This window comes from Mugil cephalus, chromosome 12 (genome assembly GCF_022458985.1).
Source record: "Mugil cephalus isolate CIBA_MC_2020 chromosome 12, CIBA_Mcephalus_1.1, whole genome shotgun sequence".
Taxonomy (NCBI): domain Eukaryota; kingdom Metazoa; phylum Chordata; class Actinopteri; order Mugiliformes; family Mugilidae; genus Mugil; species Mugil cephalus.
The window spans coordinates 16,909,249-16,933,348 of NC_061781.1; the positions used below are offsets into that span (position 1 = coordinate 16,909,249).

Sequence of the window (24,100 nt, forward strand, 5' to 3'; positions counted from 1 at the left end):
TTTATTTTGTATTTCTTTTTTCATTTATTTCAAAGCAGTATGACAATTAAGGCGAAAATATTTTTTTTATAGCTCCCACTTGAGTTTGTTTAGTGTGGTGAGTTGGTTCAGGTGTAAAACTGCATTCACTCAACTGTTAAAATAAACCAGTTGTTAACACATTCACGGCCAAACATGAAAAACATTTTTTTTCCCATTGGTTTTGAATAAATGTGTTGTGCTTAGAAAAGATCCCTTGTTATCCGTGATTATAATATGTAGGGTAGGCTACAAATGTAGGCTGAATGATAAAGCATAGTACTGAAAAACAAAGCTAAATATTTGGAGTTGACTTTCTTTTGCTGATCCGGCCCATCTGAGAACAGAAAGTCTGGATCCGGCCCCAGAGCCAAACTGAGTTTGACATGCCTGCTGTAAGGCCTTGGGGGGATGGATGGATGGGTTGACAAAACTTTGAATTTTAACCATCTTCGACCATTTGTGATTTTCATGTCATGCTGATGCTGTGACTTTCCCATAACCATGGCTGTATCTTTATCTCTGTAACCAATATAACAAATGACTGCACTTATAAATAACAATCTCTTATCATGTTTATGTATCTGTAACCAAAGATGATGATCTATTTTAAACTTCACTCAAAACATTTTCTTCATCCTCATGTACGACGGAGGTATTTTTTGATGATGTGCTCACATAAGACACAAGAATGCACTACTGTTAATAATAACTTGTGTTTTTTTTACTACAGTGAATGTGAGAAATGTGTAATTCAGAAAAAAGAAAGTTGTAAAGAGTATGACCAAGTCAAAAAAACAGTAAAATGTAATTAGTTGCGCAGCATGGCAAACAGATGTGTTTTACATATAGACCTGTTCATTGAATAATAATTATCAATGAATGACTTCTAAGAAATTTTTACAAGCTCCATTATGAAAATCTAAACATTCAAGTGTGATTTGTTGCTGTTCATTCACATCAATTGTCACATGAAGTAAAAAAACAAAAAAAAACAACTAAACAATAAAAAACACATGCGCATATACAGAAATAAATCGGTATGCAGATAAACAACATAGAGTACAATACATCATCATCACTTTAAATACAGACATACAGACCTTACAACTATACTATATTTACAGATGTGAATGTGGCAGAAATAAGTGTGAATATTTTGTGACAGAGGCTAAAAAAAAACAGAAATAGATGGATAAGGTATGCATCATTGTACACAGTCAGACGTAAGAATGAAGGCAGAATAAATAGAGACGGTTGTGCATCATATGTTGACATCATCCTGAAAAAGCAGAACAGAAGTCACATTTTAAATATAGCAGATCTGCTGAAGTGCGCGTTGGTGCATGTTTTGGGTTTAGGCTCAATCCAGCTCTCATTAACTCTATTTTCAACAGCAGCAAGTATCAATTTACAGTAAATCAGTGATCAGACTGACTTACTTCACAAAAGCTAAACGTCTGGAGATTGTTCTCAGTAGGTACCGGACATACTTTTCACGTGTCTCCATTTTCAGATGTTGTGAAAAAAAAGCAAAACGATTTGAGCTTGTATAATGGTGCGCATGTCTATCAGTGTGTTGTTGGATATATTGGCCCTCGGGGTCCAGAAATGAACTGATACAGCTTTAAGTAATTGATGAAAGCATTTCAGTAGGACACAGATGATTCACAATCCAGTGGGATTTACATTAATACCCATAGAACCAAGGCGGACTGCACTGATTTACGCACACAAAGTAATCGCATGAATTCCCTTTTCTTTTCTTTTTTTTCTTTTTTTTTTAATAAGGACAAAGATACACAATGAAATACACTCAAACGCACACAAGCACACACATCCCCTGGTTCCTCCCCCTCCTCTACTCCTCTGTTAATGTCCTCGGAGGACTCCAGACATTTTCATTGGCCGCGGCGTGGAGAGAGGAGGAGGAGAGACTGACGGACGGGCAGGAATTCCTCAGCGCTCCTCAAATTTCTTGAAATCACGGACCTTCTGCCCGACCGTGTCCTTCTCCGAGCCGCCTTGACAAAATGGTAATGCAGTCAACAGAAATCGGGAATTCTTTTCTCCCACACACACAAGTTTTATTGTCCCGCGGAACTGCTGCGAAAACGGGCTCGTCGCTCGCTTCTCGCTTGTTAATTCTTTCCACTTTTTCTCTTCCTCCACGTCCAGATGTTGCGAAGTGTCGCCGTTCTCCTGGTCCTGGCCGTGGCTCTCTCCAAGGCAGAGGTAAGTCTTGACAATTTGAACTTAAAATTAATTGTTTAGTCGGAGATCGGGATTGGCAGCAAATGTTTTTTTTTTTTTTTTTTTTTTTTTTTCGTCCACACCAAATCACTTTGAGGCCGTTGCGCGTCCAAAACTGTGCCTTCTGGGGTGACGCACAGCAGCAGGCTTTTGTTCACAAAGCTACACCAACTTGAACACATCTGGAAAAGGTCGGGGTGTAGACTATAATCTGAGACACAGCGTTGCCGGGGTGAAAATGAGCTGTGTGGGCACAGATGGGTTTTAGGAGACGGACGATGTCTTGTTAGGCTATAGAAACATATTCATCTTCTAAAGGAGAGCCAATTACACCATTAATGTCTGCACTCCGCACAATTATGAGCTTCATTATGGAGCCAACCTAAGTGCAACAGAAATTGCCTCTGGGATAATGTCTCCCACTATAGGGACATTTTCATCCAACCCTAGAAAAGACTGTGGTATTTTTTTTTTTTTTTTGTCTTGTCTCAACTGAAACATTTTCCCCTTTTGCTGGATGGACCGCACACACACTCCTCCTAGTTGTTTGTGGAGTTGTGAAGTTAACAGCCCGGCTAAAGCTGCCATTAGAGGAGGAGAGTGACAGAGAGCTGTGAAAAGGAAACAAAGGTGGGCTCCCGTTTGTGTACATCTCACCAAGCCCTGCTCTCTCTGAGGGTTTGATGGCCCCCTCTTCATCAGTATTGTAGGATGCTTTGGTGCGGGACGCTCTGCCGACTGGCAGCTGCTCTAATGGCACATAAACACGGCGTTTGGGTGGCCGCCCTGGGGACAGCATGTGTGTTTGTCTGTGTAGGGGTGGTGAGTGTGCCCACGGCTTGTGAGAATGCTCACCTCATGGGTCTCGCACTGCGGCGCTAAGTAGCCCGGCCTCTGAGTAAACACAGGGGTAATGTGCTGTTAGATTAGCTGCCCTGATGGTACACGGGGAGTCAAGCGGCAGTAAAGCTAAGGCATTTTCACGGTATCTCAAACAGATGTTGTTTGAATACAACTTATCGTGGATTTAAATTATTAGTCTGACATTTTACAAAATTTGCTGTGTTGCCAGGCGTTACATGAGAAGGTTGGCAACACAAACTACGAAGTCGTGTCCTGCACAAAGGCTGGAAAACAGGGGGGAAGCGGCCAGCTCGGCTCTGTCGAAGGGCAACAAAAATCCAGCTGCCTCCACCTCTAAAGCCTTAGCAAGACTTCCTGGAATTTCAGCTGGTCGCCCGGCAACTGGTCCCAGGCCAAAAAATGGCTAATCCCTCATAAAGTCTTGAATAGTCCAACCCCAACCTCCAGCTTTGTGCCAAGCCAAGCTAAGCTAAGCTAAGCTAACCAGCTGTAGCTTTATAATGATCACACAGACATGACAGCTGAATCTGTCTTCTCATTAACTCTTCCTAATTAAGTGTTGCCCCAAAACTCCCCTTGAAGGAATACAAACACTCATACCAGGTGGCGCTCGGTGACCTCGGTGGACACAGCTGTTGAACACCTGGGCTGTGTGCTGACTCCACTGTTGACCTGAGCAGCAATTACGGGAGGTAGAGGTAAACATGAGAGGGGCCGTAGCCCGACTGGAGTCTAGATTTTTCAGTGGTAGGTGCAGCCATTGTTTGCTGCCTGCTCTGACTTTATGGCTCTGTGCAGACGGCCATTAGTGTCTCATCTGCAACAGCATTGCTCACAGCCTGACATGCGGCCCCTTCCACTGCTGTCCGTGTCTTTGCCTGCTGGCTGCTTAATGTGCCATTGTATGGCATCTTTATTGAATCCATGGTCGTGATGTGTGAGGTATGACCTGGTGGGGAAGAGAGCACACAGCAGACTGTGTACCCAGGAAGTTCTGCAGAGCAGCATTAGAAAGGCCTCCATTCTCCGAAGATAATTAACTTCACAATATATGGCCTGTTGACTGACCGTGAGAAGGGCCTGAACTCGCATACCAGTGTGAAACCGATGAGTTTATATACCGTGTGTGCGCTTGCATTACGTTGAGAAGATTCCGCTTTAAATTTCCCGTCCGCACAAGCGCAAAACGATCTGGAACGACTGATGAAAAACAGGATTCGCCGTGTGAGGACCAATGTTTGTTATTTGCCCGCGTGAGTGCACGCTATTAAAATCCGGACACTAACTCATGATTTATTATGAAGGCGATGCCCGCGCGTTTCCTGGGGTGACAAATTGCTGTGTTTGAAGATAAGCCGCTCAGAAACTTAGCAGCGGCGGGGAGGCTGGGGTCGAGACCCGGGGAGAAATCTCTGTGGGTGTCTGCAGGGCTGGGGACGAGATACGCATCTTCGCGAATACCCAAACACACCGCCAGCTTGATATGCAAAGGAGGTCGGATGCAGGCATTATGAAAGTCACAAGGGTTTGCAACCTCGGGGGGGACACGCGTGCACATCTTTGCACATAAACGCACGGAGGAAGGAGCCTTCCTGTTTTTATGACATGCGGTGTTTGTTTATTATCCTGCATCGTGACTGGGTGGAATGACACGGTGGTTAATTCAGTTATTGGACCTCTAGATTTAGAAGGATGGAAGAAAACAGATTTCAGCAGGAAGCGAGCCAGCAGGGCAACAAGACAAGCTCTCCTCCAGCCCAACAGCCGAGAGGATAAATAAGACAAAGTCACAGAAGAAACCGACTCGCTGTGTTGTGGCCCTGGACCTGCAGCAGGCCCTGATTGAGCGACGGCCTCTCAGGCGCCCCGCCATGTAGCCATGTTGATACTTGTTCTTTCCCATTCAAGGTGGGCTAAAAATATCTGCCCAGGTGGAGGGAACATGAGCATGAGGGGACGCTGTGTCCTCTGTCGGTGTCAGCCTGCTCTAATTACTGGAGCTCAACATCCAGTCATGGATCCTGTGCAGGGGACTGTGGAGGGCGGCGAGATAGAGTGATGTAAAACAGAGAGGAGACGGAGCCACAGTCATGCAATTATAGCAGGGGAGATTGGGGGGTGAGGTAAGACTTGGCTGCGTAGTGAGGGGGTAGGGTAGAAGAAAGAGCGGGTGTGTTGTGTTTCATGTCCCCGTAGTGTGTTCTCTTCACTCTTGGCTTGGCTTAAAAGGGATCCTCATTTAGCCTACCAGCTGTACTGGTGTCTTATCATTACCAGCGCTCTGCACTCAAAGGCACTACACACATGAATTAACGCGCACTCAAATGACAAAGAGCGGCGCTAAGGTTTTACTCACAGGGTTTGTAGAAAGAGATGAGAAAGAGATAAACAATATGTAGCGTATGGACTTACTCATACGTACCAGAAGTCAAATATGTGTATAAGTTTAGTCAGCGATACATCCTGAAACCCCCTTTTGTTTCTTCTACACCCATGTACAACGTACACCGAACGTCTTTTACATTCAAGCCAAACAAGTCCTCATAAAGAAGGTTAAGCTAATCAGCAACAGGGAATTATTATTGTAGTTATTGATAATGTTATTTTTGTATATTTTAGTTAATTAGGTCTGTGGTGACCTTCCTGCCCTGGTGCCTTACATCTCACATCAACAAGTAAAGTTTGTCAATTGGAGCTCTGCACACGAATTGTGTTTGAGTAAATGCTACATTCAATATGTCGGTGGAAAGCTCATTTTCTTCAGATTTCATTGATATTAGCCGTTATTGGGTTTAACCAACACAGCCGACACAACCAACACATTTTGTCGTGAATCTGGAGTGTCACCTTTCAGGGGAAGCCCAAAATTATGATTGTGCGTTGAAGCGTTCAAAGGTCCTTTTGTAGTCTCCAAGTGGCACAGTTTGGAAACATCTGGCTATACGCTTAGAAAAAAAAGAAACTCAGTCATTTTTGTATGCAATTTGAAATGAAAGTAGGCAAGACTTTATGCTATGTGTTATCCAGATGAGATCCGTCCTCACTTTCCTCTGAAGGCATCAGATAGGAAAAAAGAATATTCAGGCGAACCCAACGACTTCTTATTTTTAACTGTGTACCATCAAGAACAACACCACGTAGACTGATTCTGATAGAAACTTCAGTCTTGGCTTTCAAAAGAGACCAAGACCATGCATGAGCTGACACTGTCCATGACCAGCATTCACTTTGCTTTATCCTAAATAGGTGCTTTTCTACAAAAAGGCCTGAATACTCTAAGGGGTTAATGTAACCGTGGTTCTATGAATTCACCACATCTAGCTGTCGGGGAGAATAAAATGAAAGCAGAGAAGTGTCCAAGAAAAGTTTGGGACATTCCAGATAAAGAAGAAAGTCAGACGATGATTCAACGAGAGGTCTGAAAGAAGAGGAGGGAGTGAAGGAGTTCAAGCTGTAGGCACGTTGTACATAATTGTGTTTGAGTAGTTTCTCTGCAAAGAGGAGGAGAAAAGAGTTCTGCAGTGTAGCGTTAACCTCACAGTGTAAAATTTTTTTGGTCTTTACCGTTTTTACTGGGACGTGTTAAAAAATAGTTTGAAGTCCGTGTGAAGATAAATAGTCAAAAAAATAAATAAATAAATAGTCTCCGTACATTCAGAGTTCGTCCTCCGTTCATTGGTCCATGTAGACAAAAGCATCTGGGGATCAATTCCTGTATCTGCAGTGTTGTTTGCTTGGTGAAAAGAGGTCGCTGTAGGATGAATGATTATCCATCTGGGATTGTTCTCTTCCACCATTGATCAGAAAACCAAAAAAAAAAAAAAATAAAACGAAAACGACTCATGTGAACAGTTTGAAACTCGTACACGATTTGTCCAAGAAACATTATTTTCTTGTGAAATCCTGCAAGAAAAAGTGGGTTCCAGTTACCATTCTCTGAGCTCTGTACTCTGTGTTTGTGTTGATTTATGCAGCCACCAAAGCTGACAAGAAACTATTTTGCATTTCAAGGTAAAATGACATAAAAAATGTTCTTGCCCCAGTCTTGGTATTGTGAGCATTTGCTTTCTGCTGCTTTCTGTGTAACGCCGAACTGAACATAATGAAACGTATGCTGTGCGAGGGAGCGGTGGACATTCTCCTGGTTCCAAACAATCAGCTCAGAGACTAATCTGCAGCTTGAATGACAAGAGAAGTAATCACAGTTCGCAGTGTTTTTCTTTTTCAATTTAAAAGATCGGGGTCAGATTAGTTTCATATTCTCTGAAAAACAGCATTTGTGTAAAGACCGATTGTGATGCGTAACTGCATGGGTCATATTTCAAATGTAAGGTTTTGTGTAATAGAGTTCTAACAGGGGCCAGACTCAATTTACTAAACACCTTTTTGAACATATGCTGTTGAGTGAAGATTGACGGACGAGTGATTGAGGGATTTTTGTGTGCAAGTGACTGAATGTGAAACAACCATGACTGTCCTGCACGAAGAAGCAAATAAAGTGATAAATTACCATGAAATTATCATTTGACAGCACCAAGTTCTTCAATCAACACTGAATGCATGTAGCGTTCGCGGAGCCCCGTGCACATGCAAAGCGAATCCGCTCGCTCACCAGTGGACGTTCCAGGCTGTGGTTGCCTTGGTAACGTTCTTGTATATTTACCACCGCGAATGCTTCAAAGGGAATCGAGCGGAACATACAAATGTTGCTAGACACGAGTGGCTCCTCTTGGCCATCACCGCTCCATTTGTCTGAAGAGACAAAAGCCCCCCACCCCCCGAGACCGTGGTGGTTGTAGGTTGATTCGATGACGAGAACCAAAGTCGTGGATGGTGTTTCCTGCGGTAAACGTGCTTGTCTGTAACTTGAAGTGATTTAACCTCATCGCCACAGTTTGTTGTATTTCTTCACTCTTCTGTGGTCTCTTGGGTTCCTGTGTACGTGTCCTTTAACATAATGTGAGAAAAAAACTAAGACAAAACAAACAAAGAAACAAACAAAAAAAAAAAAATGGCTATAGTAATTTTTCCTAAATTGTCATGATTTTGAGATTTCTAACCTTCTGAGAGCGGCGTGGGGACATTGCATACAAGCACGCCCAGTTAGATGGGGTAGATACTTTATTTACACCCCCGGAAATTCTTATTTATATCACAGCGTTAGAGATTGGAAAGTATTTCGCAGACACCGAACACATCCTGCGCTCTGTAAATGGGCCCTTTTCCTTCTACAAACAAGTTCCAGCCATCAGCCCCAACACCGGCCTCACAGAGGGAGCACAGAGCAGAGGGCAGGGAGTCTAGTCATCCCCCCCCCCCACCGGCCTCAGTTTGAGCTCGGGGCCCCCCCCTCCTTCTCGCCCTCGCTTCCCCTCTCGGAAGAATGCCAAGAAAAGGGTGAGGGGCGGGTCAAAGGGAGGGGTGAAGGTGACAGATAGAGAAAGTTGATAAGGTTTGAGAGAAAAGTTAGAAAGCATTTACTTGAAATAGATTATTAAATACTGGAAAAGACGGTGAGACGGAAATGTGCAAGGGACGGTTGAATGACTGCGGTAGAGTGGGGGAGGCAGAGACAGTTGGTGAGGACAGGGGACAGTGTTGTACGAGGCGATTGACAGCAGGCCGAAACAGGGGAGAGGAGGGGGTCGGTGCTTTGTTCACAGCGTTTTATGTCGTCTGACGTTTTAACTGCTAGCAGATGTAGCTCTGCCCAGACCGTGACTGATTTCCTGCTTTTCCTTACCATCTCGCTCTTATATTTACTTTCACCCCTCTCCTTTGCTTCACATGCTGCGTCCTCCCCTCTCTCGTGCTCCTTTCGGGGCGTAGCTTCTACTCTTCAGCTGTTGAACAACGGGGCCGGTGGGTGTAAAATAAGCTGAGGGGTGACATCATCTTGTCCGTTGGTGCATTCCTTTCACACTGGATAAGGAGCAGGGAGAAGAATAAACAGTGCGAACCGGCCCTTACCCAGAATCCCTTTGTTTCTGCAGGTTTAATCTCGGACCAGGGCCATTTGAGACCACCCGTAGAGCGACTCACATCTGTATAACTAATTAGTCTTGCTTTGGCTTCATCATTCTGGGGACACGTCATTCCGTTTCTGCTGTCGAACCACCAATAAATGGTCATATGGCTGCGTGGAGGCTCCACTTTATGTCTGAACTCAGGAAGCTGTCAAGTGGAGACGAATTGGGCTTGATATGAATGAAGACAGAGGCTGTGAGAGTATAGGGTTTTGAATTATTGAGGCCAAACGTTTTCTGTAACGACCGAAAAACCAAAGCCGGTGATGGTCTGTGATGTTTCTCCCCTGTGTGATGGGTTTAGCCACGAGCTCATATAAATTCCATGAAGGAGGAAACTGGATCATAGTTCGCTCGCAGTGCGTGGCGTGAGAGTGGTTCTCATTTTTCTTTGGCTATGCTCCACTTCTCTTCTGGTAATTCCCGCTTAAAGAGAAAGAACAGTAAGGAGGAGAAGGGGGAGGAGGTTTTCATAGGCAAAAGGAAGCGAGCGACTCACTCTCAACTCTCCCTGTCCTCTTGGCTCCTGCCGTGTCATGACGCCGAGGAGCATTGGACGGCTCAGTGCCGGAGAGACATCGCTGGGAAATTGGGAAAAGGAGGGGAGAGCGGGGGCACACCTCTCTGACCCAGATACTGAGGAGAATTTGGCTCGAGGCGAACTATCGGACCCCAGCCGAGACACAACACAGCTCAGGAATGCGGCCCCCCTACCTTCTCATCCTCCTGATTAAGCCTCTTGCCTCCATCCATCTCCTTCACATCTTGTTTCGCTTCTGTTAATCACCGAAAACGTACTTCTTCTTCAAGCGAACATTAGCTCGGACCTGTATGTAGGTTTGCCATGGGGCAACGAACGAGTTAACCGTTAGCATAGCATCTGTAATCTGCCTCAGCCAGTTCAGGGGATTTCCCAACTCATACTTCAACTAAAACTACAACATTCAGTTTGAAGTGTTTATCTTCAGACCCAAATCTCGCCCAGAAAGGTGAGGAAAGACCCTTATCAGCAGCAGTCGCACATTCATCAAGTGTTGAGCAATACATTTTGCGTCTTAAGAATCTCTAAATGACAGATTGATGCCTCCAGACCACATCTGGCAGCTTTCCTGACATGCTTCATCATTATTATAACTCTCAAAGCTGCTTTTATGAGCAGTCTTTTCCCAGTCAAAACAAAAACCTTTCTGTTTTCTCAACTCATTATTTTCCTATAGTCATGAAATTAAACTCACTTTACCCTCTGTCGCAGTTTTCCGCTGTCGAAAGATCAGAAAGAAGTTCCACGTCAGTATGATGTTGATTATAATATGCTTAGATATTGACTCGTACAGATGATGATGCAACTCCCCCATCACCCATTTACATGGCAGTGTATAGTTCAGCGGCACAGGAAACCGTACTGAACCAAGACATACTTACTGCAGCAGAGAGGAGGAGAGCGCTCAATATGAGGAGGACTGCAGGTCTGAAGTACTGAACGAAATTAAGTGAAGCCTGGTGCGCCGAATACGTTGATCGAGACGGTTAAACGGATTTCACTTTTATCAATAAAAGGCCACATTTGGTGTTTAATGCAAAGATTTTTTTCCTATCTGCAACGGAAAGTCTATCCAGAGCAGAGCATTTACAGTCTGTAAATCAATGTTTTGCATGCTAACGAGGGCGCATGATGCATTGTGGGAATGGATTCGCAGCGACTGAAAAGTGACATCCTCAGCAGAGGAGCATCGATGAGCTCGCTAGATCAATGGAGCATCTCCGAGACGTACTCACTCACTCATACACTCACACACACACTTTATGCATATATGCATAAAGCATGCACATGCAAGAGGATAGGCTCTGTTGTGAGGCATCCAGGTAGATCTTTTCATGTTGCTGTGGCAAGAAAATAGGAAGAAAAAAAAGCGTCTTTTCTTCGGTGAAGCATGAACACATTGCCCTTTAACTCAAACCTTCCTCAGCATGGAGTCATTCAACATGTGGCGGTTGAGAAATCGACATCGGGACGCGCGCAACCCCGCCTTCCCTCATCACCTTCTGCCTGATTGTTAATATTCAGACCCTCTGCACTAACTCTGATTCTCTCACTGCTCACTCATGTCCTCTCCTCTGATTTCCATCTGAGCTGTGCAAGGCCAGTCTTGATTCACTGATGCGTCTCTTGCAGCCGTAAAAAAAAAAAGGACGTGGCTCTGGGAATAGGATGACAAGACAGAGAGAATTTCGGAACGGCAGAAATTAAAGCTCGCTAGACTTGATCTGAGAAGCACCATCCAGAGACAGAAAGATTAAATGAATGCGCTTTTTTGGCGGGAGGAGAAAAAAAAGAAACACTTAACATTTAATCTTCTTGAAACATTTAAATAATTTCATCCACTCGACAAAATGACTAAAAGTAAAAAACGAGCCGAGGAGGAGCAGGAGCCGTGAAACGTGACTGCATACAATCAGCGATGTGCTTGAGGCTATGATTCACCAGTCATTTACCATGGCGCTGTCTTCCATTATTGGTTTTAAATGGGAGAGAAGTTTCGCCAGTGAAAGATTCATGTCGTTTAACTGCGACACCCACAATGGGTGTGTTCTGTTTGTGCAATTTTTCTTGTGTCAGCTCTGCTGGTGATTGGTTTAATGACTATGCTTTCATTGACCATAATTATGGTGTAATATGTCGAGAATCCTCGTTACGTATGCTCAACAGTTAAAGTGGTATTCCATCATTTTGCGATATAAACATGTTTTGGCACCGGTCTCGTATCTGAAGCTGCAACCAGGAGAAAGCAGGACAAAAAAAAAAGAAATCAAATCCATCTGCCAGTACCTTTAAAGTGCATAACACATTTTAATAGACAACCTGTCGATTTACCAAAAACTGCAGTTCCCAGAATGACCACTTGAGGCTGTTAACAAAAACTAGTCAATGCCGTAGAGCAGTGGCCAAGGACCCCAAACTGATGGAGAGATTAAGTAGGGACCCCCTTACCTACCATATGTGTTCTATATTAAACTCTGCCCAGTGCCATTTATAAATGTATATTATTATTATAATTTTGCATTCAGTATTAAGCTATTCAAATAATATAGAGGTTCAAATATTAATATTTTTACATGCAGTATGTGGCAGTAACGTCTTCTGCCTCCATGTATCTCTTTACTAAAATATCTTGGTTTCATGTTATTGTGTATTTAAAGAAATTAAAATTTGTAGGGGGAAATTAAAAATTATGTAAAAATTCCTAATCAACCAACCTGCAGTACTCCTGCGTACACCTAGGGGTCAAGGTCCCCTCTTGAAGATATGCCATATACCAGTGATATCAAACACAATCAGAAAGGGGCCAAAATTAGGAGCCGACTCCAAATCACAGGAAGCATGTTTATTTAAAAATGAGACGCAATTTGTTTTCTCAGATATATTATCAGAGAGTGGTTTCCGGACAAAGCTCGGTTGGCTGTTTCTCCACGCTCGTCCTGAAAACTAAGCCAGCTCCAGGGTTTAGCTTTGTATTTATCGCACAGATCTGGATGTGATGTGAATCATCTAATCTGAAGGTCTTATTTTTAAGAAGGGAAAGTGTGACCACGATGTGCTCAGGGCTTTCTGTTCCATAATCACCTAAGAACATGTCATTAATATTTGGGTACTGCAGTTTCTCGTTATTTATTAATTTTGTCTAGTTCTGGGAATAAGTGGAAAGGATGTAGAGCAAGAGGATATTGAAACCTGGATTCTGTTTGCTCTTTTTTTTTTTTGTTAACCATTAATAACTAAAATCAGTAGTAGTGTGAACACCCTCACTGATGGTTTGTGTGTAACCCTGAATGTCTGCCCACTCCTGCTCACATCAACAGTGAAAGCTCCAGGCCACATGCAGGCATGATTTATGAGCACATAAGGCAGCCTCCCCTCGGTGGCTGAAGGTGACATTACAGTCATTTTGTACACATTTTTTTTTTATTTATTTATTTTTTTTACATTGTTTCATGTCTGTGTCAGCCATAAAATCTGATCTACTGTGATCTCATTATGGACTCCATTTGCGTCGATTGATTGACGCTCCCCCCACACTGGGAGCCTGTATATGCCCTCGCTATGGCAACAATCCACTTAAATCGGCTGAAACGAAGGGCCGCGTGCCTCTGTATTCATTAGCTAAATGTCAGGGACGCTCCGCTGGTTCTGCCTCGGAGAGAGACGGACAGACAGACAGCGCTCTGCGTTCATCTCAGGAGTCGATCCATTATTCATGTCCTCATTGGAGGTTTCTACAGGTTTCAGCAGGCCTCTAGCCCATCTGTGGCTAGCGGAGTGAATTGTCCAACGCGCTTGAGGCCGCGGGGATCGCTTTGAAGATTTTCCATGACCTCAACTTAGGAGCGCAAGCGTGTGCGTCTCAGGACCGTGCATGGAAATGAAGTCAATCCCTCTCTGATCTCGCCAGTTTCGAATTAAAATTGCTGCACTGGACGTGAATCACCCCCGCCTCGGCCAAGAGGACCATCCTGTTGCAGTTTGTCATTAGTGTTTATTGAGATTCGGTCACAACAACCCTCCCGCAGTTTAACCTACATACCAGACTCGTGAACTTGGAAGCCAGCTCACGAGCAGTCGCTCAGATGGGGCCAGCTTTCTGTCTGCTCACACAGGAAACAGCGACTTAGGGTGGAGGAGGAGGAGGAGGAGGGGGAGGAGAAAAGATTTCATAGAGCATGGGAATGGGCCCAAAGGAAAACACAGCTCAGGCTCCAGATGTGGAAACACCCTGTACACACACACACACACGGTCAAATACACACATATACACACAAAGACTCACAGGCAGGGAAAGGAGGAGGTAAAGAGGGCAGTAAAACAGCCCTCGGAGCTCCGCTTGGCATCTTGTGATTGGTCGGTCTGCGGCTCTGGTGAACTCATTTTTTTAAGTCTGCTGGTAATCTTCTCAAACACAAACAACAGGGGAAGTATCTACGAGAGAACATGGGAGTGATTAAACGTGATCGAAAAGAACACTCTGAAGAGAGGTGGTTGCTGTTCCCGTTTTGTTCCCGTTGCACTCACTAATTGTAATCTGCGCCGCTGCCTCGTTGAATTTAAGCCGACTTCGTGATCCAACCCTGGCCATCGCTGATATGGCACGACTGTCACGGAACAAGAGTACAGCAACAACCGGGAAACATTCATTCAAATCGAGAAACAATGAGGCTTTTTATCCCACTGGTGATGAAAATTTAACGACTGAGCCACACCTACAAGTGGTTTCCGGTTAATTGTCCCCTAAATATTTCTTGATTCTGTGAAGCAAATGAAATGAGATGTTTGTGTTGTTTTTTTTTTCTTTGAGTTCCATATGGAAGTATTGCATGTCACACTTAAGCAGTGTGGACGTTTTCAGCGCCTCCAGCTGCAAGCGCAACAGCGCCGCCCTGTGTGCGCAACCAGCTCAAACCGTAACAAGTGCGTCGTTTTGTTTTCCAGGAGCTGCAGAGCAAAAGCAAAGTGTGCGCCAACGTGTTCTGCGGGGCCGGCAGGGAGTGCGCCGTCAACGAGAAGGGGGAGCCCAGCTGTCTGTGCATAGAGGTGAGGGTTGGGTTCGTGAGGGACCTGCAGCTCAGTTATGAATAAATAAATAAATAAATCAGACAATGCCTTACAGTTGTCACCCTGCTTCTTTCCAGACCTGTAAGCCCCACAAGAGGTCAGTGTGTGGCAGCAATAGTAAGACCTACAGGAACCACTGCGAGCTCCACAGAGATGCTTGTCTGACTGGTCTGAAGATCCAAGTGGCCCACGATGGACACTGCCAGGGTAACAAGCGACAGCACGCAATTACATTATTTATTTATTTTATTGATTGTGAAATAGACAGTACAGATATGAACAAAGTGTGTGTGTGACTTTTTTTTGCAGATCTCTCACTATCATCAGACCAGTCATAAAGCTAGTTTGTGTATTAGCACCCACATTCCTATTGTGTGTGATCCAGTGCAGGTTAGAAGCTCTGATACTATTATCTGACTTCACGGTTATAACGTCTTCTGCCTTTCTTCTGTCTCTAAACTACGACGCGATCACATTTCATCAGGCCGAACTTTAACCCCGAAGACGCTCTAAAACCTGGTTTGCAGAAGAAATGAAGTCTGCCTGGCACTGTTTATTTAAACCAAGAGATTTGGCTCATCCGACAAGCGCTGATAATCTGCGCGTGTCCGAGGTTAATTGAGCCGATTAGTAAATGATTTCTGAGCTAGCACATATTCAGGGACTGATAGCGCGAGGTGAATGGGTTGATAGTCAATCACGTAAGGTCAGGCGCTCGAGATTGCGCCGGACCAATCGGGCTGTTGGGTCCACGCCCCTGGACGTGACTCATCTATCGGAGCGCACATTTAATTTTAGTGTCTTATCCCGCATAAACTTTTGTTTGTCGCTCTCGGCGGCGTCACGCTCGTTGTGTCCCTGCCAGCATGAACGCTGATCAGTGGCAGAAGAGGTAGTCGAGGGTGGGGGAGGGGTGGGAGATCGTTTTATCACCGTGCCCTCTTTGCAGACCTTTGCTCAGTCACAGCCACGATTTTTTCCATTAATCTGAATTAAAGCATTTGAATTGATTTGAACTGAAATGTCATATTCTTTTTCTCGTTTTTAACCATCTTTAGAGAAGAAAACTGAGCAAGTCGCTGCCAGCCCAGGTGAGTTGTGCGTGCATTCGTGTGCACGCTTCCCATCATCGCATGTATATGCATTTATGTTCTGAGCACTAAAAGTGTTTGCAGTATTTGCAAAATAAGTTTTTAAAAAAAAACAAAAAAACATCAGTTTTATTTTTAGGTTATATTTAGATTGAGGTCATAATTCGAAGATCGTTGGTTAGATTAGGTAATTTGGCTGCTATATGTATTCCATGACTTTTTTATGGCCTCATGGACGTAATGAACCTGGACATTCTGGCATATGCTCAACAGGGCATGGGTCAATTGTAAAACTAAAAGCTCTAAAGATAGATTTTATTTGATTCTTTCTTGATGCCGTTGACCTTTGGAACCGTTCCCACCCCTGCAGTGGTGTGCTACGCTGCTGACCGCAATGAGCTGAGGAGTCGCGTGATCCAGTGGCTGCAAACGGAGGTCGTTCCAGACGGCTGGTTCGCCAAGGGGACCAACTTCTCCGACACCCTGCTCAGATACTTCAAGGTGGGGCGTCTTTTCTCTGTCGCCACGCAGAGAGACAGAATGTCTGTATTAGGTCCATAAATCTTAAGCCATTCTTTCCACACAAATGCCTCCTCCACGCTTCCCGACCCTGAAAGCTACCTCAGTCTGCGTCTTATTATTCCTCTGACAGGCCTTTCAAGCGATCCCTGTTCTGTGCAGGGAGCACCCCTGCCTCGCTCCAGATGGTTCTTTGAAAAAAAATATAAAAGTGTCTTTATTTGTCTGATCTTGTGCATCATGAAAATGTGCTGTACACGAGTGTTTCTCACTGATAACTTTATATAACATCTCTTGAGTGTTCTCGCTTCGTCTGTCCTGCGCAAACACATTACACGGTCGTACAATGGTTGAATTATCTGAAAGCTTCAGAAAAATATGCTGTTTCAAAAACCTGTTAAGTCGCCCTGCAGAGGCAGAATCGCAAAGCCCATACACAAGATTATTATGCTATAGTATAGATTATTATAGTATTTGACTGTATGTGGGAAAAATCCCTATATGAATAGAATTTTACATGCTGTAATGCACCGTCCTCCTAATTTTTAATTATATAATTATTATTTTTATAATAAATGCTGGAGGGCATTGAAATCACTTGATATTAGAATTACGAGATGGTTGTCATGGTAAATAGTGTGCTCTTGGTATTTTTCATGCAAATTTGCTAATAGCCCGGACTGGCCTGTCTCTCGGGCACCACCAGTGACTAATTCCAGAGTAAAGCTTCCTCTATGCACAGACACAAACTGATTAAAATTTAATGTGAGATAAAGTGAAATCTTAGTCTTAAATGTTGTACAGTCCGGATACACTAACTGCCTTTGCTGGTTTTTAATTCCGTGTCTCTGCAGTCGTACGACAACGGTGATTCTCAGCTGGACTCCTCTGAGCTGCTCAAATTCATCCAGCACAACGAGTCGGTGGTGGAGCTGCAGTCTTATGCCGACCAGGAGAGCAACAAGCTGCTCAGGTCAGCGCGTTTATGACTCCGCATGCTTACACAAGTTCGCGTCAGAGGTCAAGGTTGAGCTTCTGTTCACGCTTTTTTTTTTTTTCCCACCTTCCTTCGTTACTTTTTCTTCGGCTTATACAAACAGAATCCTATCTGTGGCTTGCGTTGCTATTTTAGGGCACGCTGCATGAATCATTAAACCCTATCTGGGCCAGAGTAAACATTACTGAAGGCCCCCTGTGGGAGCCCGTTGAGGCATAAACACCTGTACTCTGTGGAATAAAACCCTAACTAATTACCGGTTGTAGAGTAAGTAAGTTCCTGTAATGTTCCGTTGTCATTGTACGTGGTAGCTGATATTTATTTCTGCGTGTGTGCTTGTGCTTTCCAGGAGCCTGTGTGTAGACGCCCTCATTGAGCTCTCTGACGAGAACGCCGACTGGAAGCTGAGCTTCGATGAGTTCCTCAACTGCCTGAAGCCCGGCTTCAACCCACCAGAGAAGAGTAGGCTTAAAGCGATACTTAAATACTCTGACACACATTGTGTGGGTCTCCCTTGTGCCTCAGTAAGGCCCATGTCCTTCTGAGGGTGCCCTGTGGTGTCTTGTTAGTGGGGGCCTTTGGGTCCTGTGGGATGAGGGGGAGTGGCCTCTGTGGATCAGGCTGGCTCCAGTGCATCCCACAGATATTTGATCTCTTTGGGATCCAGTGAATTTGGAGGCCAGGTTGTTCCTGAACCGTTTTGTGTGTGCATCCTGCTGCCATCTAGGAGGTGGGTCTATGCGAACCCGTATGCCGTGGCCTGACGTGCACCTCCCTAGAAAAGTAACCATGTGTCACTGCAACGCAGATACAAATATTTGTATGACCTGAAATTTTGGCAAAGGTTCAGTCGCCGCTGTGGAAAGTGAAGCAGGAAGTGGAAATAAAAATGAACCCAACAGGCACAAATGCCAGGTCCAAACGTTTCCAAGCAGAACGTTGCATTGTCACTAGATGGTTATTCGCTTCTCCTGTCAGTGGTTTTAATGTTGTGGCTGATCGGCGTATATGCTGTATACTGTATATGCAGTGACAGAAGCTCAACAGTGCAGCCTTGACTCTCTGCGAACTGGAAGTGAGCTGCTGCTCTTTTCAGAAGAATTTGAGACACGCTGCCAATTTTGTGTTAGTCATTCCACTCTGGTCTCGATATATCTGGGGTAAAGTTCACAGGAAACCGAGGCTTTGCTCTGTCGGGTAGCCACTGTGAAGCACTGAACCCCGGAGCTTCCCCACATTCGAGGACGCGCACACGCAACGATTTGGTTAGCTGAATGTTTATTGTTAACCATTAGTTGAGTTAAAAAGAATAAAACACATCTTAAACATTGCAGTTTTTTTTTATTTTCTCCAATACACATGGTTAATTCTGCTTAGTGATGAGTCAGATGTGCTGACTGTTTCTGACTAAGCCAAAAGTAGCCAAAGACATTGCAGTGTATCTACCGTGTGGGTGATGCGGCTGCTCATGAAAACAGATGTTAAGCGCTGTTTCTGTTATCATTCTACTACAATCTTTTATACGAGGTCTGGCCTGTTCACGATGTCGTGTGCCTTCCTGCAGAATGCGCCTTGGAGGATGAAACGTACGAGGACGGAGCGGAGACCCAGGTAGAGTGTAACCGCTGCGTCTGTGCGTGCGGCAACTGGGTCTGCACCGCAATGACCTGCACTGGTGAGTGAAGAAAGAGACTGAAAATGAACCTCATCCTGTTTACTGATGTGGGAATGATTTGTTTTGCGAAGCGAAATGACTCTTGACTGCTTTTGTTGTTGCCTGATCAACAGATAAACAGGCGGCTATGGATGAGTCAACGGATGCAGAGATGACTGAGGAGGAGTGGAACCTCCGTGTGGCTGAGCTCAACAAGCACCAGGTCTGTGTTTGTCATCTGAAAGCTAAACAACAAAATGCATCAGCCTTATTAATGGCAACATAATTTGAGGGCATATTGGCAGCATACATCAACATGATTTTTTTCCCCCGGAATTATACTTTTTCAATCCACTGGGTTGTGTTAAAGTTATTGAAGTGTATTTCAAAACTATATCGCTACTCGAACGGTTCCACTTGCAACCATAAAACAGCCTCGGTGAGAGCCATGAGCTCGGTGTCTGCTTTTAGATTCCTCCAGGACATAACGGTGATTACTTGCAATGTGTTTCTGGACAAAGAACATTTGAGGCGAATTGCTCAGCCAGCAAAATACAATCCACAGAGGAGCTGGTAGGGGTAAATCTTTATATGACTGTGTGACCGTCCCTGGCTTTCAGGAACGTTATTATTCCTGGCATAAAAAGTAAAACAATCAATCATAAACCATGAAATAAGAGACAATTAGATCAATAAAACTGTATTGCTGATATGAAATTGAGGTCTGGCAGCATGTAATATGAGTCAAAGCATCACCAACAGTTTCGAAACTGAGATTAACATAGCTAGCTGTTCCCGAGAATGAATAATAATAACTTATTATTGACACGTGAAGCAAAGGGAAAATTAATACTGGGGTCAGTACGAATTGATGTGCAAGGTTCTGGAGATAATGGTAATAATTCGCAAACTGTTTTACTATGTTTGTGGCATGCGTGTGTGCTTGCTCATACCGTATGTGTAAATGACAAGGCAGTTGTAGGGATCTGGCTTGAGGCCATTGCTGAGTCAGCAAGGTCATGTACTTTGTACCCCCGAAGAGCAGCTTGGACTGCCTCTGTAAACAAACTCTGTGGGTATTTATGCAGGTCTACACCTGACCGACCTTCAAATCACTGTGTTTACGTTAATGAAATATAAAAATTATATGCGCATCCAAAAAAAGGCCCATGTTATTTTAAGAGAAATTCTCGTCGAAGGACTTTTATATGACCATCTTCCCCCTCGCTCAGATTGCCCTTTCAAGTCAGGCTGCACCCTTCTTGGCAAATGTACAAATGTATGTACCAGCTTTATAGATTGCTTTCAGAACCACCATAGTTGCAAGAAGTTGACATGGTTATCAAACATGGTTATCGTCTCATGCTGCCGTGGTTTAATCTGTTTCTTACCTTGTGCAATACACGTTTCACAATTCACAGCTGCTGCTATAACATTTTTTTTTCATAATTTTGTATATTTTCAATATTTCTGGTCAGTATTTAATATTTTAACCCTCTTTTATAAATCTCTGTAAATAATATCTTTTTGCACTAATTTATATATACTTGTGTTTTTGCCCTGACAAAGAGAAGCTTTCCAATCTCGTTATACAAGGGCTTTATTGACAAGTAAATTTGCAAAAGGAATTTGTCTTTGTGTTTGTAGCATAAGAAATGAAATAACATAAACCGTAAACATATACACACGAAACACACAAAAAGTATATTCACTGTACAGTACAACAAAAGGAACATTTACAGTGGGATGGTAAGTAGAACTGGCAAGTAGAGCTCCCCCTGGTGGCTGGCTGCAGTATAGGTCCTAAGCTCCACCTCCTCCATGTCAATGGATGGGACTTGGGACAAAGTAAAGCATGAAAATACATAGAAAATGAAAAAAATTCAAGGATAGTTTCTGTAATTTTAGGTAATATAATGTTAATGCATGTTTAAGTGTAATTTGTTTTAGTTAGTTATTTGATGCTATAGAAACAGGATGGTGACCACCAGCTGCCATGCCAACCACTCTCGTAAAGCGGTCCTGTGGGATCCTGAGAATTGTATAAAAAATTTTTTTTAAAAATGGTCAAAAGTTTGGCCAGTTTAAACAAGTGGTGAAACATTGTCTATATTTAAACAGACAGTGGTGCAGCCAAACCAAACCAAGGCCGACATGACATTGCGTCACATCGGTTGAGCCAAAAAGTCTTCATCCAGTTGCCAGCAGGCACACATGGTGTATGTTCTGTGCCTTTGCAAAAGAACAGGAAACTGGAAGAACTTAAAGAGACAAGAGCTAGTACTATGGGTCATCTGTAGAGGTACAAAAAAAGATATGAGTTGAATTGAATTTAAGGATTTTCCTGAACTGTGAATCACATAAAACTTGTTAAATCCTTGAATAAAAATATAGGTCTGAAAAGGAACATAATAGGTTGCCTTTAAAAGCTCTTGATGCTGAAACTGATACATGTTAGTTATATTACATATTATATATCTCACATTTTCTTTTCATTGTTTTAAAATACAGGAAACTGTTGAGAAGATGAAGGCCAGCACAAAGGAGGCCTAAAGAAAGGACGCAAGGAAGTTCCATACTTGATTTACCTTTCAGCCGTGTTATTAAACTGACTTTTTCATGTTTCTCTGCTATGATAATTATTATACAATTTTTTTTTACCGTGTTAAAGTGTTCATTGTTCGTTAGGTTCAGGGGCTATTGGAGAGTATAATCGGATTCCCCTGTGCGTCAGTACTGTCACGTTTGATTGTATTACTGCGTCCCTACACTAGCCGGGGCTATTTTTACTACAACCCTTATATTTTTACAGTTATTGTGAAGAAAAAAAAAAATACTGTCAAGTTGTCACTGTTTTGGGACATGGAAGTCACTGTTTGAGAAGGCAGTGAGGTTAGGAGGCTACTTGTTCAAGAATGAGAGAGGTGTCTGAGTGCGGAGATACGCTGACGACTTGATACCTGGTGCAGCATGTTTCTTTATACCCTCAGGTCACCGGATGTTGGGAAAAGAAGGTAACACTCGTTGTGCTTTTGATTTTGTTGCCATTTAGAACTGCCATAGAAGGCCACTACTTGACCATTGCACTCCTCTTTCTTTCTCCATAGCTTTGTTTAGGCTTTAGTTTACCAGAAGGCTGAATTTTATTTTGTATCCTAGTGCTTAAAGTATAATTTTGCTGCCGAACAATTTGCTTCTTCTTCTATGTAGATTATGTTTTTGGCTTGAGTTAGAAACTCATTTTGTTCCCGTGTTATCCTTAGGCAAGTCTCTCCGGTGCTTTTTGGTTAAACATTTCTCTCTGTGTCTATCTTACATTTCTGAGATAATGAGGTCATGTCCAGATTTCGGTCTGGAGCACCACAAATGCACCTGAGCTAGACCTGATCTGAAAATAGCACGGTGAAAACTGAAACCAAAGTCTTGATGAAGTGTTTGAATAATGTACAAACTTCTCCGGGTAAAACATTACTCTGGACCCAGCAACAACACTATACCTGTGCTTTCTAAATCACTCGAACAGAAGGATTAGCCTCCCTGTCGGCTAAACTAGCTTAGACGCATTAATAACTGGGTGCATTGAAAATGTGTGTGTCTGTGTGTGAGCGTGCTATTAAAGTGTGGTGCTGAGAGTAGTTTGGTTTGTTAAATGTGTTGATTTGCTTGAATCTTGTATCTAAATTTGGATGTGTGACGATGAAAACCAGTGCCTTAGACCTGCAAATGCAAACGGTCAGTACCTTTGCCTGCACATAGGTCATTACACCACGTGGCGTTTCAAGAACGAGTGTGCTTTGCTGGAGTTTAGCGGTGAGCCTGTGCTTTGTGGCTCTTTCCCTGATAAATGTCTGTGTGAAAGTTGCATTTAGTAGGTTCAAGCGACATCTTTGTATTCCACTAAAAGTGCAGAGACTGTAAGGAATATGTATGTATGCCAATAAAGCCCATACACCACAACAACTTTGTTACTTATTGTGTGTGCTTTCATATGCCAAGCGGGGAAAAAGGGTTTACCTTGAATAAAAATTAATAATTAGGATTAGATAAAGACAGTGTATCTTCTAAAAAGAAAATGTAGACGAATACAGCAGTATTGGACTGGCTGCCAGATGAGATTTAAATATATATTTTTATTTAAGCACTACTCACATATTTCTCATATACCTAATACTTGAGAATATAGGTAACTGATGGATCTTCCCAAGCCTTAAATTTCAGATTCTCGTCATATCTCATCACAATTGGAGGAAATGCAAAATAATTACAGACCATCCTTAGGCTGCAAAAACAAAACAAATCCATTAGAGCACATTTATAGAAGAAAATAAAGACAATAGTGGTGAATGATGCCGGGATTCATTCCATGCTAAAAAAAAAAAAAAAAAAAAAAAACTTCACAACATCCAGTCAAGTAAAGAGCATTTTATCTACATTAACCTAAAACACGAGGACGGTTCAGGCCAGATTAGACTTTGCCACAAAACAACTAAAAAAAAAAAAAAAAGAAAGAAAAAAAAAAAGCCTGAGTAGTTCTTAGTTCTGGATTATTTGAACAGATGAAACAAAGATCAACTTGACCTTAGTACAAACTCATCGAGCTGTATTTCTCTTGCTCGAGACAAAACTGAACCACAGACAGAGAGACCTAGAAACAACACAGCTGCAGTAAAGGCCCAGCCAAGCATCACAAAGGAGGAACCATATTCTTCGACGATATGCGTGAGCTCCAAACACCAGACATGGGTTTCTGGTTATAAATCATGAACAATTTATTAAAAAATTAACATTGTTTCTGCAATTATATGAATTTATCACTTCTGCGCCCCTTTATCTACAGCAGTCTGAACTGGTCTCTCAAACTTGTGCGATTGCGCAAGCACAGTTTTGAACAACTGGCCTAAAAGTGTATAGAATTTGTCCTACTTCTTCTGAATGGAGCTGTCTCAACATTGAGGCTGGGTCTGGATTCAACGGGAGGAACCCAATTATCCTGTACCTATTTCTCATTCCGTGCACACCAGATCAGCAGAGGATTGCATAATGTAACCGAAGAGGGGGGTTGCATAATGGCAG

At 43.2% G+C, this 24,100-nt stretch overlaps 1 protein-coding gene across 1 annotated transcript; it reads left to right on the top strand.

Annotated features, from left to right (window-relative positions):
• The first annotated feature begins 1,901 nt into the window (after positions 1-1,901).
• fstl1b (follistatin-like 1b) lies at positions 1,902-22,984 on the top strand. Its single transcript, XM_047601059.1, has 11 exons — positions 1,902-2,054; positions 2,197-2,253; positions 14,644-14,745; positions 14,844-14,973; positions 15,825-15,857; positions 16,228-16,358; positions 17,231-17,349; positions 17,723-17,835; positions 18,938-19,048; positions 19,162-19,250; positions 21,539-22,984. Exons 1-11 carry the CDS (start codon positions 2,052-2,054, stop codon positions 21,578-21,580), a joined length of 930 nt encoding a protein of 309 aa, XP_047457015.1. The 5' UTR covers positions 1,902-2,051; the 3' UTR covers positions 21,581-22,984.
• The last annotated feature ends 1,116 nt before the right edge of the window (positions 22,985-24,100 follow it).

Bases quoted from the DNA above. Each gene is read 5' to 3' on its own strand.
- fstl1b (XM_047601059.1), top strand. The intron at 14,974-15,824 runs GTAACAAGCGAC...AACCATCTTTAG, and splicing joins CCACGATGGACACTGCCAGG to AGAAGAAAACTGAGCAAGTC. The intron at 17,350-17,722 runs GTCAGCGCGTTT...TGTGCTTTCCAG, and splicing joins GAGAGCAACAAGCTGCTCAG to GAGCCTGTGTGTAGACGCCC.